The sequence below is a fragment of the Ipomoea triloba genome, chromosome 1, assembly GCF_003576645.1.
Source record: "Ipomoea triloba cultivar NCNSP0323 chromosome 1, ASM357664v1".
In the NCBI taxonomy this organism is placed as follows: domain Eukaryota; kingdom Viridiplantae; phylum Streptophyta; class Magnoliopsida; order Solanales; family Convolvulaceae; genus Ipomoea; species Ipomoea triloba.
In genome coordinates, this window is record NC_044916.1 from 23251478 (window position 1) to 23268220 (window position 16743).

Here is a 16743-nt window from a genome sequence, read left to right on the forward strand (position 1 = left end):
GAACAGCAGCAAGAGTTGGGACAACAACCACTAGACTAATCAACTTCAAAAGTATCCTCATAAGCCCACTATACTATATCCAAATATTGCTTGAAAAGATGAAGCAATTATTATGGCTCTCTGTTACTCCTTCATAATATATATGCTTGAAAACTCCATTCCATCTTAAGAACTCTTGCAAGTGTGGAAGCAATTAAGATAAAGAAATGAAGAACCATGTATTAGCGACAACCTTGAGCCAAAAAATATATGTAAAAGTGTTGACATCCCTAACACAAAAAGCACAGTGGAGGGAACATTTGATGTATCCTCATAGGTGCCACCCCTTGTTGGAATAATCACAAGTGGAATTAGTACTAATGAACCTAATATTGAAAGATAGTGTTATAAGTCACAGAAACCAATAAGAAGAAGACCAGGTACATTTCTAAGCTCATACTTCATCTGTGAATGCCTCGTAAGCGTAGAACCATCATCAACTGTACTCTTCGGTCTTGACATGCTTTGCAGAATTCCCCCTGAATCAAAAGCAAACTTACTGCACCTATGCATTTTAGGATTGCCATAGAATTCCACTTCAATTATTTGAACCACATATTTTTTGTAATATTAATAACAATTGAGATTCGCTAGCTTTTTCATGCAATATATAATTATATGTTCAAATTAAAGTAATAGTAAAATTACAAACCACAGAAACTTCTCGTTCCTAATATGAAGTATTCAAAAACTGGGACAAAGGACTTTCACATACATATCACACTCGTCACTCGATATATTACAAACATTCATTGAAGTATATAATTATTATTTCAATAAATTACACCAATGACCAATGGAAATATATTCTGGTGAATTACATTACCATTCAACACCCATCACAATATACATAAAACTATATATTGACTTCCACTAGAGAGTCATATATATATATATATATATATATATATATATATATATATATATAAATAGAAGTATTCATATAGTAGTAGTTAATAACATGCATGCATACATACTATGAATTAAGACAAACTTTCTCAATCCATCTCCTCGTCTCATATTACAACAAAAATTCATATATACCATCACTGGTTCGATCAGTAGGCAGTATTTGAGGAAGTAAAATCCATATATTTTCATAGTATAATCGAAAATTATATATGGATCAGATCTAGTTTTGAGTCAATTCAAGGGAGAGATTGGGATGACGAACACTGAGAAGCCTGACATGGTCAACAACAGGGCCACATAGTGACACGAAGTCATCACTCCGCGTATGGTAGTACGTGCTGAAGAACATAATCCGGGTCCGGTTGGCGGTGGCCTTGAACCGGAGTTTGGCCGGTTTAAATCCGCCCTTGCCTTTGGACTCGTAGGGGACTTTGAGCGTGGACTGCCCCGCGAACGCCTCCACGATCATGGAGCCCTCGCACGAGTTGCTGGCGTCCCCCACAAGGAAGGTCAGGTCGTAAATCTTGCCCACTATTGTTCGGGTGATCTGAGCGATGGCGCTTTCTTTCCCGGCCACCAGTTCCACGGCTCTCCTGCCGTGGGGCACCGAGAAATGCTCCGCGTCTATGTACTTCACGGCTTTCAGAGAGTCCACCGTCCACGCCGGAATGGGAGAGTGGTCGTCCTCGATGAAGGGCGGGCACAGAACGCCGGTTGTCACGTTCGCGAACAAGTATGGACCCTCCTCAAAATCCGCGTTCTTTACCAAGTTCGCTGAATATATATATATATATATATACATGGTTAAAAATCAACATAATAGTCTAGAAATCAAAACTTGGGAGTTGATATCCAATTTAGTCACTGATTTCTTAAAATGACTTTTTGTGTTTTTTCTAGTACTGCTGACTCTGAAGCACAGGAGCCAACATTGTCTACAGTGAGACTCGAACCCACCTCATTTCATATGGTAGTGCAATTAGGTGCCACTAGACCACTATAATAGATGACTAATTGGATAAAAATTTCTATGGTAAAAAATTAACTTGGGTAAAAACTAAATTGAGTATTAATAGAGGTAAAATTACTGAGCTATTTTAACAGAGGATTCGTTTTAAAAAAACAGAGGATTCAATTAGGTAAAATCATCAAAGTGACCTAATTAAACACAAAAAGTGATTTATGACAAAAATCACTAGAATTAATGACTAAATTAAGTAAATATATGATTAAAAATTGTTGGGTGGAGATCAATAAAGACCAAATTCAACTGTAGTTTGAAAAAAATATGTGAGGTGAGATAAGAAATAAGTTGAGACTTCACTAGCTATAAGTTTTAGCTTAAATGATCACTCCCAGCAATAACATTTTCAAAACTAGCTGTGATGGGAGGGAGGAATTCTTTGGGAGATAAATCAAATTAAAGGCCAAGTCGGTCCTAACAAAAATCAACATAATCTTCAAAAGTGGGTGAAAAACATAATATAATATAGCGTACCATTAGTAGGTCTAGGAGGGTAGAGCGTCCGAATGGCAACGGAGTCGATCAAGGGACCACAAGCGGGGTCCTCCTCCACGCCGGGGTTATGGATCGTGATCTCAATCTCGTTATAGTCCGCCTGGAACGCCCACGCATAACAGTCCCAACCGTTGCTACTGTACAGTGTTTGGATAGGCAAGACGCCGGAGTCGGGCGCCACCGACACGTTGAGCTTCTCCTCCTGCGCGCACGTCCGGGCGGCGCAGAATGTTATGGAGTAGTACATGTCTTTGGTGACGTTCAGTTTTTGCTTGATGGACGCCTCGTTGCCCAGCCGCACGGCCGCGTAGCCTTCCGGCACCACCAGGAGCATGTCCCCTTGCGTCTGCCCCGCCAAGATGTACTCCACGAACCCGGTGGTGATCCACCCTGGTACGGCGTCGGCCTTCAACACCACCGTGCCGTTTAGCTCCGTCTTCTTCACCGGTGCTTCGAAGTTGCCATTCACTACTAATCCTGTTTTTTCCAAGTACAAAAATGAGTTTCATGTATATATATATAATAATAATAATAATAATATATGCTTTAGCATTTTAAAATTTTCCCATGTAATGTAAATTGAAAGATGTATTTCATCTGGTCTAAACTAAAACTCACCTTCTTTGGTATGGGGTTAGTTAACCTCAAATTGAAACTTGTTTTTCATTTTAACTAAAAGTATAAGGTGAAGCCGTAGCCACCTTTGGCATGAAGGGAAACTTGCAACTATATTTGAGAGTGTACATTGACTAAACCCTATTTTGTGACCAAGTAAATCAACCTAAATTATCCATAACTGGATCGACTCAAACCAAAAGCGTTATCTTTCAAACTCGTGACCATAGTTGCAGTAGGCGTTAGGTACTAATCGGACAATAGAGTAACGCTTAGGCGGTTAACTATATTAAAAAAAAACAGTGCACGTGTGTGGGTGTATGTTATATATATATATAATTAGCCGTCTAAGCGCTACTCTATTGTCCGACTAGCACCTAACGCCTACTGCAACTATATATATATAATATAAAATTTTAAAAAATTAACAAGGCTGACTCGACCAAGTTAACAAGGCTAATTCGATTGAATTGGTTGCTTTTGATCCACCGCTTAGGAACACCTAACACCTAAATAACCTTATAGATTGATTTTTGCAACAGTTTTGTTGCCTTATTAGTTTGTATTTTTATTCCATCGGTTAGCCCTCCTATGAGATCTTTTGATACTACTTTGATTATGTCACGCTGTGGCTGTCACTTTCACATGACATAAAAGATCGAATTCCAACTCAGAGGAAAAGAAATCTGGACAGCAAGACCAGACATGTGCATGTGCACTACATGCAGTTACTGCACACAAGCATATAATCTTCTGCGTTGTCCAAATTATTATGCAACTTTTGTCGATCGACACCATCTAATTTTGACCCACCTTTTTAATCCTTATACGGAGTATTTAGATACATCACTTAAACTTTATGAATTGAAGTTCGACAAAAAAACTTGCGTGAGATTGTATATAATTTTTTATTTTTTTTTTGTGAAACGAGCCAGGATAAAATAAAATGTAATATTTATACTGAAAATATAAAAATAATCAAAAATAAAGTATTCCTTACTTATAAAGGAAAATGTCATATTTTATATTTCGATTTAAAAGCATTACAAAATATAAAAGTATTATACTTTCCTGTATAAGTAACACTTTATATATTTAGTATTATATTTTTCAATATAAATGTTACATTTTCATATTGACCTGACCTATCTTACTGAAAAGATCGAATCCGTGAGATGGTGTCATACAAGAGAGACTCTATGAATTTAAATATTCTAATTAATATCATTGATTTTATTATTATCATTCAAACCTTTTCTCTTAACATTTAATAGAATTTCTATTCTTTTCTGATAAATTAAAAAAAAAATTTAAACAAATAATTAGACAAGAAAATAATAATGAAAAAATAAGAAAAATATAGAATACATACTACCTTACAGAAAACGACCAGAAAAACAATAAAATGTGCTCTTATTTGAACTTTTCCATAGAACTCAAACCCCTAGCTAATATTAACCATTAGAGAAGGTGATTTGCTAAACTTCTCATCAAACACATAATGTGCACTTTGCCATCACATGATGTCATGATATATGTGATGCAATGAATTACAGCTGTTAAATATTGAAGAAGTAATAAGAAAGAAGCTAAGCCAACTGAAAAATGAGATAATAGGCCGGGGATCGGAGCTGGTTCTTACCATCAGTGATGGCGACGGAGATTTGGAAGGCGGCGGCGCAGAGTAGCGCGGCCAGTAAAGCAACCGCCGGAACAGTACTTGAAATCCTCCTCATATTTTGGGTGTTGTTTGGAGAAAATTAAAGGGTGAAAGCAAAGGGGATTGTGCGTTTTGGCTTTGATGAGCTCTGATCTGCAGTGTGGCGGTGGCCTTTTATGCATGCCTGCATGTAAAAGGGGCTCGGATTTTGAGATTATTTCAGTTTTGTCCTGCAATATAATGGCCCTTCTCTGTTTTCTTTTGGATTTCTTTTTCTTGTCCCCTGACCCCCTTGAAATAGTATTGAATATTAAAAATAGAGGTGACCACGGGTCGGTTCAAGGTTGAACCAGCCTTAAATCGATTACAAAAAAAGGGCATGGGTTTCATCCTGCATGAGTTAGATTTAATTAGCACAAATCTGAACCGGTTTATAGAGGGTACGGTCAAGTCATGTCTTATAAAAAAAAAATAAGAGCCCAGCTCGAAACTGGCCCAGACTCAAGCTTGGGTCTAGGTCCAGACAAAACAAAGCATGGACTTTATAAATTATATAATACATTTTATAATATTATAAGTTATCAAATAATATTACAAGTCTTGAAAATTTTTTAATATTATAAGTTAAAGGGTCACACTTGTGTTAGACCGTCTCACGGATCCTTATTCGTGAGACGGGTCGGGTCGGGTCAAAGCATCATGCAAATGTCATACTTATATGCTCAAATATAACACTAATCAAGAATACAATTTTTGTTACTTATAAGAAAAAAAGTAATACATTTTTCATAATAAGTAATATTGACAAGTATTCCTTACTTATAAAGGCAAATATAATACTTTTGAGGAAAAATGTAATACTTTTAAATCGAAATGTAAAAGTATTGTATTTTCCCTTAAAAGTATTACATTTACCCTTATAAGTAACAAAAATTTTATTCCTGATTAGTATTACATTTGAGCATATAAGTATGACATTTGTGTATATAAGTGTTACATTTGCACCTTGACCCGACCCGACCCGACCGTCTCATGGTGAGACGGTCTCACACAAGTTTTTGCCTAAGTTAAAATGTTATTAAAGTCTTATAAATTTTTAATTTTGTAGGTAATCATAATTTTTTTTGAGATTAGTGGTTAAAATATTATTTTAAAGAGTTAATTCTGGCAATGGTCCTCCGACTATGTTGATTTTTTAAAATTAGTCCCCGACTTTTAATTTGGACAATTTAGGTCCCTTGACTTTCAAATTCTTTCCAATGTTCGTTCGTTCGTCAAATTTTGGTTAAGTTGAGGTCAAATGAAGGGGTAAAATTGTTTGTTCACCTATTTAGTGTATTATTACTCGTATTTTTCCTGTCCTATACGCTGTCCTATTCGAAGCCATATAATCTCATATGAACCTGATTATATTCATATATATAGCGTATATGACAGAAGAAATACGAGTAATAATACACTATACAGGTGAACGAACAATTTTACCCCTTCATTTGACATCAAGTTAACCAAAATTTGACGAAAGGACCAACAATAGAAAAAATTTTAAAGTCAAGGGACTTAAATTGTCCAAATTAAAAGTCGGAGACTAATCTTGGAAAATCAATATAGTCGGAGGACCATTGCTAGAATTAACTCTATTTTAAACAAAAATATTAACTTTGAAAAAAGTGTGCGTGAGTGTGTGTATTAATTAGCATTATTATATCAAAAGGTTGAAGTAGTTTAAGTGGTAATAATTTTTGTTGTTAATCATGATGTCAATGGTTTACATTTCATTTCAAACAAAAAAAAAACAATTTATAAATATTTTATATAAAAATAAATAAAAAATATTTTGGGCCTAACTCGGGACTGACCCACAAGAGGCACTGGCGCCCATGTTATTTTGGGCCGATCCTGATCAGTGCTAACCCAGGCTCGGGATTTAGCCACCTCTAATTAAAAATATAATAAAGGGTTGAAAGACTCTCATGTAACATAGCGTTTTGTTGGAATGAAGAAATTAAGGGGAAAAAGAATTGTAATTCGGTAGGAAAAATAATAAAGTAGGAATTTAAATTACATTGTTTGGTAGGCATGAATAGACTTATTGCGAATGGAAATGGAAGAAGTAATATAAAAACTAAAATGTCATTGTGTAATAATATTAATAATAATATTCAATGGCAAATATGTCATTTTTTTGCATTTTCCTTTTCCTTTGTATGGATGAATTGCAATTCATTGAATTGACTGGGTGTTTGCTTGGGAGGAAGGAAATGAATTGCAATTCTGTGGGAAAAGAATAAGGTATGAATAATGTAAGAATTCAAATTCCATTGTTTGGTAGGGAGGAATAGAATTATTGGGAATGAGAAAGAAAAAAAGTGGTGTAAAGACTAATTGTCCTTGTGTAATAATAAAAATAACAATCACCAATGATACTTTTGTCATTTCTTCTATTTTTTTCCTTTCCCACAAGCATTGAATTGCAATTCATGGCAGGTACGATACCCATGAATAAATATAAGAGAAACTGTAATACTTTTGAGGAAAAAAAGTAAAAGTATTACATTTTTTTTCTCAAAAGTATTAGACTTTATCTTATAAATAACAAATATTTTATTGTTGATTATTATTACAGTTTTTCAATATAAGTATTACATTTTCTTCTTACGCGATCTGTCTCATGTACAAGGATTCGTGAGACGGTCTCGCACAAATTTTTACCTAAAAGGTTAGATACACTTTTTAAACCAACTAAATATATAATTTTTGTCATATTATTATTTTGAGAAGTTGATAATTTGACATTGTATCAATTACATAAAAGCGACATCTTTAAAATGAGAACATGAACAAAAATCAAGAAATTGTTATAATAAATTCAAATGTATGGTCATTATCTTAGTGGTTAGTTATTTTTCCTTGTAATTTCAAGAATATATATCTTGTATCTTTCCTCTTCATTCTCCGTTCTTTTGTTTTGAAATCAAACGAATAACTTTGATTAATGCAAAAGACCGGAAATCAAGTCAGGAGGGACAGAGTCCCAATACAGAGAACTGGCCTGAGCACTAGGCGCAGTTACAAGAGTATGAGAAATAACGTTTTATGAACGTGGAATGAAAGAAATAAAGCAGCTATTAAACGTCGATATGGTCGCTTTGCATGCATCTAGCATAAGCCCCACGTAAGAGAATGAAACAGTAGCAGAATGTAGCATTGTGTTGAGCTGCGCACAGTCCGTGAGGATCGTGACGTCCATTAACCCCCTCTCACGAATCCATGTTAGCGCCGCCTTACAAGCCGCTGCCTCCGCCATTAATGGAGAAAAGCAGTCCGGAAGAGGCCCTGAACATGCAGCTGTAAATTCGCCCTGTGCCGAGAAAAGAACCGCACCGAAAGAGGCCTTGCAGGTGTCTGGGTGCAGGCTGGCGTCGAAGAAGCAAGTAGGGCGTTGCGGCTGAGTGTGCGTAGCGCCTCCAGCGTGGTCGGAACCTGCCATGGTTTGAGCGTGGGTGTTCCGCCATGCATGAAGAGAAGCTGACACCATTGATACAACTTTGCGAGGTAGCGGCAGTGCACCATCCCAAACTGCCGAATTCCGGGCCCACCAAATGTAGTAAAGCACTGCCATAACAAAACCAATCTCCTGTTCGGTCAATGAGTTCAACACATCAGAGAACCACATACAAAAAGAATCCCCAACTATAGACAAGGTAGGTAAAGATGCCACATGCCAAACAAGTTGAGAATAATCACACATAACTAAAGCATGCATAACATCCTCATGACCTTGCCCACACATTGGACATGTAGGATCAACCTCCACCCTCTTTAAAAGCAAGTTGGTGGTAACAGGAAGAATGTCACTCAAGGCTCTCCAAAGAAATGTCTTCCACTTGGGGGGGACTTTAATTTTCCAAAGAGAGACCCATTGATTAAAGGCTCCCGTTGAACCATTAAAATCACCAACAATGGCCCTGTAACCCATCTTAACAGTGTAAATGCCTTTGGGGTCCCCATACCAATACCAAGAATCTTCGTAAGTTGGCGAAATTGGAATTTTAACAATGCGTGAGACATCACCAGGGACGAAAATATCGTCCAGAACAGACAAGTCCCACATACCGCTAGCTTCATCAATTAGGCCCGAGACTAGGGAGCCAATAAGATACACAGGCATGGGAGTAGCCACCATCGGATCCGGACCATCAGGTAACCATGGATGTCCCCAAATTTGAGTTGAACGTCCATTTCCAATTCTCCTCCGCACACCACTACAAATTAGAGTATGGGCTGCCATGATACTTCGCCAACAATAACTAGGATTGTTGCCAATGGTTGCATCCAAAAAAGAAGTCGTGGGGAAATATCGCGCCTTATAAACCCGGGCAACGAGGGATTGGGGCATAGTGAGGAACCGCCATTCCTGCTTGCCTAGCATAGTCAGATTGAAAGCCCTGAGATCCTTGAACCCCAAGCCACCAAATTTCCTTGGTACACATAACTGGTCCCACGCTTTCCAATGTATCCCCCTATCTCTCCCTATTCCCTACCAAAATCGGTTCATGGCTCTCTGGATAGATAAACAAACCGACTCAGGCAGCAGGAAAACACTCATTGAGAAAGTGGGCATAGCTTGTGCCACACTTTTCAACAGCACTTCCTTCCTTGCTTGTGATAAGAGTTTCTTGTTCCACGAATTAACCCGTTGCCTGATTTTATCCTCGATATAAGCAAAAGCAGCCTTTCTATTTCTCCCAACAAAAGTAGGAAGACCCAGATATTTACCAAAGTTTGCTGTCTGAGCCACTCCCAAAATTGCCACCACCTCCTCCCTATGCTCCACCATAGTATTTATGCTAAAACAGACACTAGATTTATGGTAGTTAACAACTTGGCCAGACATTTCCTCATATCTATTCAAACACTGTTTAACAGCTCTTGCCTCCTGGGCATTGGCCTTAAAGAACAGCAGACTGTCATCAGCAAATAATAGATGGGAAACTGGGGGAGCCCCTCTAGCCACCCTACAACCATGGATAGTACCAGCAGCCTGAGCCTGTTGCAGCAACAAAGAAAGCCCCTCCGCACAAATTATGAATAAATATGGAGAAAGCGGGTCACCTTGCCTTAGCCCTCTAGTGGGGACAACATGGCCATTAGGAACACCATTAACCAAAAAGCTATATGACACCGTGGTGACACATAGCATAATCAAATTAACCCAGCGGTCAGAAAAACCCAAAGCAGACAACATACCTCGCAAGAAAGGCCACTCCATCCTGTCATATGCCTTTGCCATATCCAACTTTAGGGCACCCCATCCTACCAAACCACTCTGCTTTCTGTGGAAAAAATGTCCCACCTCCGCAGCAACCAGAATATTATCAGTTATGAGTCTGTTTGGAATGAAAGCACTCTGGGATTCCGATATGAGGTCCCCCAAAAGGTGTTTCATTCTGTTAGCCAGTACCTTCGCCATAATCTTATAAATCACATTGCACAAAGCTATCGGCCTTAAATCAGCCACAGACTCAGGTACACATTTCTTAGGAATCAACACTACATTCGTATCATTTAGCCCAATCGGAAAAGTGCAAGTATTCAAACAATCAATCACAAACTGAGACACATCAACACCCACGACATCCCAGTAGTGCTTGTAGAACCCCGGGTTCATCCCATCCGGACCCGGAGCCTTATCAGGAAACATTGCAAAAAGAGCGGCTTTAACTTCCTCATGTTCAAAAGGACACAACAGATGTTCATTGTCAGCTTGTGTTACACGTGGGTTTACAGAGGTGAAAAAAGATTCCAGCATAGAGGAGCCAGAAGACTTGAAAATGTTTTCAAAGTAATCTAGCACAACAGATTTCATAGCATCACCCTCCACCCACACCCCAGCATCATTTTTGAGCCTATGTAAATGATTCTTTTTCCTACGGGCAGAAGCATACCTGTGGTAGAATTTAGTGTTTGCGTCGGCCCCTTTTAGCCAGTGTTGCTTGGCCCGCTGTCTCCAGAAAACATCCTCCTGTGCCTCAAGACGGCCTAACTGATCCTCAACCCGACGAAACTCAGCCAAAGCAGCTGGGTCACGTGAGTCTCTCAAACTCAACTAGGTCCTCCGGAGGTGCCTGATCTGTTCTCCAAATTTGTGGAAGTGATAACCCCCCATCTCTGAAGCTTCTCACCGCAGAACTGCACACAGTCAAGCAGACCTTTCGGCCTACCCTCCTGCCAAGCGGACTGCACCACCTCCATGCACCCCTCATCCAGGAGCCATGCCATCTCAAACTTGAACCCCTTGCGCCTCCCACCACCCCGACCCCCTTCACCTAGAGGACTTAAGAAGAGGGCCGAATGGTCAGAAGTACGGGTCAAGATATTCTCCACACAGGCATCCTCCAACTGACCACACCATCCAGAAGTAGCAAACACCTTATCCAATTTCTCCTCCATCCACTCCTCCGAGCCCTTCCCTCTCTCCCATGTATATTGATAGCCTCGCAAAGGTAGTTGAATCAACTCACAGTCTTCCATAGCCTCCCCAAAACCGCGAAGGAGACTGTTCGGATGCGGATTACCACCCCTCTTTTCGTGTTGATATTGGAGATCATTGAAATCCCCAATGACCACCCATGGCAAAGCAGACCTATCAGCCAAGGACCGGAGAAAGTCCCACGCTTCCCTTCGCCTACTCCGCTCAGGGTAACCATAATAACATGTCATCCGCCATCGTGGCAAGTCCGCCATGCTCACTTCCACATTGATATGATTCTTAGAAAAACTTAACAAACTAGCTGAGTGGTTCCTCCTCCAAAACAAAGCCAACCCCCACTCAATCCTACATTGTCAACATAAAATAACCCTTCATAACCAAGCCTGACCCGTACCCGCTCAGCATGAATATGGCCCACCTTAGTCTCCATCAGAAAAAGAAACTCGGGCTTCTTACGAGTCACCAGGCTCACAACCTCGCGAACTGTTCGTGGATTGCCCAAGCCACGACAGTTCCAGCTAACGATACTCATGATGATGGGCGGGTCTGGGCACCAGAACCCGCCTTGGACAAGTTTTTTGACACGTCAAGCATTGTAACATCACCATTGTTGCTACCACGTCTGCTGCCACCTGCTGCACCCTCTCGGCGTCGCTTGGCGTTTGCTACCACCGACGGGCCGTCATCATTCACAACAGCCGGCACCACTCGGTTGTCACACCGAACCGCACTTGCACCGTGAACACCATTCGGCTCTTCACCCTGCGTTGCGACCACCGGCCCAATAACCGGAATCAGCCAAGGCTCACCAACAGGCCTAGGACCACTACGCCTGGCTCCAGCCCTCAGACCAGCACCATACGGATACTCAGACACCGGAATCACCGACTCTCTCGCCTTCAAGCAAAATTTGTATGAGTGGCCTAACATACCGCAGAAGAAACAAAAGGAGTGGAGCCTCTCGTACTTAAACGACACCCAACAGGCCGTCTTATCTCGCTTTACCAACCGCATCCTTCTCTTGATAGGGCGTGACACAGGGATCGACACTCGAATGCGGTAATAATGGCGCCATGGCGTTCCCGCAAACCTGTCATCACACCGAAGAAAAACGCCAAGAAAGTTACCAACCTGCTCCAACACTATGTCAGACGTGTAGCCCACAGGTAAGTCATAAACCTGCACCCACATGTCGACCGCATCCAGAACTACCTCGGCCGGAAGAACACCATCGTGCACTTGTCGACAAACCAAAGTGTTGTTTTCGAAAGACCAAGGCCCCTCTTCGAGAACATACAGAACATCCGAATAATGATAAAAAACAAACATAAACAGGTTCGGACTAAGCTCAGAAATCTGCACCCCCTTAACCGGACGCCATATCGATGCCATGACCTGACGCATAAACTCAACCTTCACAAGCTTCTCCGTCAGGAAGCGTCCCACAACCACCCAGGACTCCGGCTCAGCAACTACACCAACCCCATCTCCTACCGGTTCAAAGTCGATGTCCTCGTCCTCGAGGACCATGTCAGCCCACCGTTCCGTCAATGCCGCCACCCCATCACCGTCCGAAGCCATGCAGAACGACGTAAAGAACCAGGCGCAACACGAACAGACTAAAGCAACGCACATGCGCAAGAATTACCGATGAAAACAATCGGAAGAAACCAAGAAAGTCTGGAGGAAAACCCTAGAAAACTGGGGAAGAAAGAAAAAACCCTAGACACGCTTCTTCATTCTCCGTTCTAATTTTCTTCACTCTTTTGTTTTTACATACTACGTAACAAATTTTTCACCAAAGGATCAACTAGGAGAAAGAAAAGCATAACGAGACTTTCACCGAAAATCAACAACAAAAAGAAACATTTTAATCTACAACATGTTATCAGCACGAAATTTTAAATCCTAGCTCGGTGAGCTGTACAAGCTCCTTAAACCCTAATTATTCATTCCTGTCATGCTATATTCGTTCATAGGAATCTCACTTTAGCAGTATATTATAATATAAGGAATAAATTTGTATGTAATATATACTGCATATGGATGTGATATAAATGTGATATATATTTGTATGTAAATCTGTTAATATATACGTATGTATATGTAATATATGTTTACTATGTACACACTAGTTGCTTGATAAATACTCACTGCCCGAAAATTTTCTAGTTTTACGCAATCAGATTAAAAAATTCCAAAAAAATACCTTCGTACCTTATTTTGTTGTGAAATTTTTTTTTGGAAGCAGTACACTCATAATATTTGAAAACTTGAAGATTTCGAATCAGAACCATTGGTCAATAGTTCCCAGAAATTTCGTGAATTTCTGCAAGAGACTGTTTTTGTGAATCTTTGTGCTAAAATTGTTTTAGCCCTTCTTGCATTACGAAAAAAACATATACATATATTTCTGCAAATTGAGAAGTTTGTTTATTTATCCAATTGTTTATTTTCCTTTCAGAATATTTAATATTAAAATATTTTGTAGATTATGTCATCCATCACCAAACGTCAGTTTACCGAGCTTGCTCTTGACGGAACAATTATTTAGCGTGGAAGCTAGATGTCGAGATATATCTTGTATATAAAGAGTTGAGTGAAACTATTATTGCCTTGTCATAGAGCACTGACGCCCAGAAGACGCAAACACTTAGTTTCCTACGTCACTATTTAAACCACGATCTTAAAAATGAATATTGGCCGGATTGAAAAAGACCCCTAGTCTTATGGATGCCCATGAATGATCGTTTTGACCAACAATCTTCCATAGTCCTTCCTCAAGCGTAATTTAACTGGCATAATCTCAAATTTTGGGATGTTAAGTCAGTAATTGATTATAATTTAGCTCTACATAAAATTGTCTCTCAACTTAAACTTTGTAAGCAAACAGTTAAAGAGAAAGATTTGATTGAAAAGACTTTATCTACTTTTCATGTAAGGCCTTCACCATTAGCAGATTTTGTTTTGATTTTAGAACAGTAAAATCCTGCTGAGTAGTTTCTTTACAAATGGGATGGTACTGTTTGGGTGGGTTTCTTTCTCCTGCAAACCAAAGGATTTTGGCAGATTTGTGGGGTCCAGTGGGAAGAAAGTCACTGCGCCTCACTGTTTGGGAGGGTTTTTTTTATTTTTTATTTTTTATTTTTAGTTTTTGTTTTGTTTTGTTTTTTTTCCTTTTCTTTTTTCTTTCACCCTCATTTTTTTTTGCTCATAGTCACACCTGTAAAATCCCCTAAAAAACTCAACACTATTGGAGAAGGCCTAAGTAACATTGTACTCTAGCAGCAGTACATGGTAAAGAATTATGAAAAACATTTTGAGTTGATTTTTGCACTTCTTGCTGCTGAAAAACATAATAAGTTATTTAATGAAGAACCACAATGCAAGACTAACTGGGTTTGCACCGGTGCCTGAAGTAGACAATGTTGCCCAGTTAATCAACTTTAGGAGGGGTCGTGAAAAAGGTCATGGTAGGGGTCGTAGTAGAAATCAAAGCAACAACATCGAGCTTCGAGCTCAAAATAGGAAGCAAAATGATCAAGCTAATTGGGGACAACTGAGTTTGTCGAAGCATAACTCTGTCCAGAAGTAGGTTTTCTATCCATCGAGGTTAATGGTATGAGTTTATAATCATTAAGTTGTAAAGTTTGAATACAACTTTAAGGGAGGAAGAGAGATAAGAGGTAAAATTTCATCATTACCCCTTGTTAACTATAATTTTTGAATAGTAATAGTAAAGTTTAACATACTCAATAATGAATGGACCAAAAATGCTATTTAACACAATTATTATTTTAATATCCGGCACAAATTTTTGTGCATTGTGTGTAACTTATACGGAGTACTAGTTATTAAAAAAAAGGAATAAGGGTCAAATAGGCCACTGAACTACACACCAAAATGCAATTAAGCCATCGAACTAAAAAATCAATGCAATTAGGTCCCTAAATTACACAAAATCATGCAATTTGATCCAAAATGACTTGTTTTACCTGCTTTGCCGGTTACCAATTTTAAAATAATTTTAAATAAAATATTAATTAAAATTAAAATTAAGAATTAAAAAAAAAAACTTCCGGTCAGAGACGAATCGTCTCCGGCCGGAAGTTTTTTTTTAAAATTATTAATTCTTAATTTTTAATTTTAAATTTAATTAATTATTTTATTTAAAATTATTTTAAAATATTATTTTTAAAATTGGTAACCGGCAAAGCAGGTAAAACAAGTCATTTTGGATCAAATTGTATGGGTTTGTGTAGTTCAGGGACCCAATTGCATTATTTTTTAGTTCGATGGCCTAATTACATTTTGGTGTGTAGTTCAGTGGCCTATTTGACCCTCATTCGTTAAAAAAATGCTAATAAAGTAATACATGTTTGTCTACAGCTAATACAACAAAGTTTACATTTTTTAAACATGTCGGCTCCAAACATGTCACGGGATTGTGGGCTCAGTCATTAAAGAGTAAGTGGCCTACATGATGGAGCCCAAAGAAGATCCTTGATAAATTAGTTGACCTAATCCAAACCCCAAGATCATATCAGGGTTTTGGACTTCTTTGAGAGTGGGCCTTCTTAACCCTACAGTAATGAAAAGTAGGTCAGGTTGAAGACTTATCCACAGTCATAGTGGATCTATCTTACGGATTCGTGGATGATGGAGCATAGTAATTGTTATGGCACATTTTACTGTAGATCGTTGTCCATGAAGTAAGCATTATTCTAATTATATTTCAGTTTCATTTGATTATGTTATTTTATTTTTCAGTTTCATTTTTCACACATTAGTTTAATTATATTAATGCTGAATTATTATTTTAATTACATGACCTCTTATTTATGAGAGTTACTCCATGCCACTTATTTATGAGAGTTACTCCATGCCACTAGATCATAAGGTCACTGGTGAACCAAGCTAATATATTTTTTTTTTTTGTGTTCAACTTAATTTTATTTTTCTTGTTTCTTAGTATACAAATAAAATTAATATATAAAAAATATATCATTAAAAAGCTTTAATTAAGATCTTTCAAATTAAACCTATATTGATGTTTTTATTTTAATATTTTAAATTACCACACGATTATATTAAGCCATTACGTTAGATTCATTCTTAATATATTAAATGATTCATTTTCAAAATACTACAGGTTCATTTTTACAATACTATAAATTTATTTTCAAAATACTGTAAGTTCATTTTTACAATACTATAATTTCATTTTTACAATTTTAATGCAACTACATTATAATGATGGATCTCAAATCGATTCATTAATGAAACATTGCAAATTCATATTCACAATATTAATGATCCATTTGTATAATATTGAATATTCATCTTACAATGATAACACAACTACAATATAATACAAATAAGCCTAAAATAGGTTCATTACAAGAATACTAGACGTTCATTTTATCAATATTGCAAGTCCATCAATTAACAACTAAGAGTGTGTTTGGACCCGTGGAAAATGATTTCTGGAAATCATTTTATGAG

At 38.2% G+C, this 16743-nt stretch overlaps 3 protein-coding genes across 3 annotated transcripts; all 3 read right to left on the reverse strand.

Moving 5' to 3' along the window:
• Positions 1 to 731: 731 nt before the first annotated feature.
• LOC116031973 lies at positions 732 to 4899 on the reverse strand. Its single transcript, XM_031274356.1, has 3 exons — positions 4728 to 4899; positions 2450 to 2947; positions 732 to 1725 (listed from the first exon to the last, which is right to left on the reverse strand). Exons 1-3 carry the CDS (start codon positions 4819 to 4821, stop codon positions 1172 to 1174), a joined length of 1146 nt encoding a protein of 381 aa, XP_031130216.1. The 5' UTR covers positions 4822 to 4899; the 3' UTR covers positions 732 to 1171.
• A 2940-nt stretch (positions 4900 to 7839) lies between these two features.
• LOC116010810 lies at positions 7840 to 11492 on the reverse strand. The gene is made up of 3 exons (XM_031250317.1): positions 10931 to 11492; positions 9328 to 10826; positions 7840 to 9285 (listed from the first exon to the last, which is right to left on the reverse strand). Exons 1-3 carry the CDS (start codon positions 11490 to 11492, stop codon positions 7840 to 7842), a joined length of 3507 nt encoding a protein of 1168 aa, XP_031106177.1.
• A 274-nt stretch (positions 11493 to 11766) lies between these two features.
• LOC116010815 lies at positions 11767 to 12819 on the reverse strand. The gene has a single exon (XM_031250322.1). It carries the CDS (start codon positions 12817 to 12819, stop codon positions 11767 to 11769), a length of 1053 nt encoding a protein of 350 aa, XP_031106182.1.
• Between the last annotated feature and the right edge of the window lie 3924 nt (positions 12820 to 16743).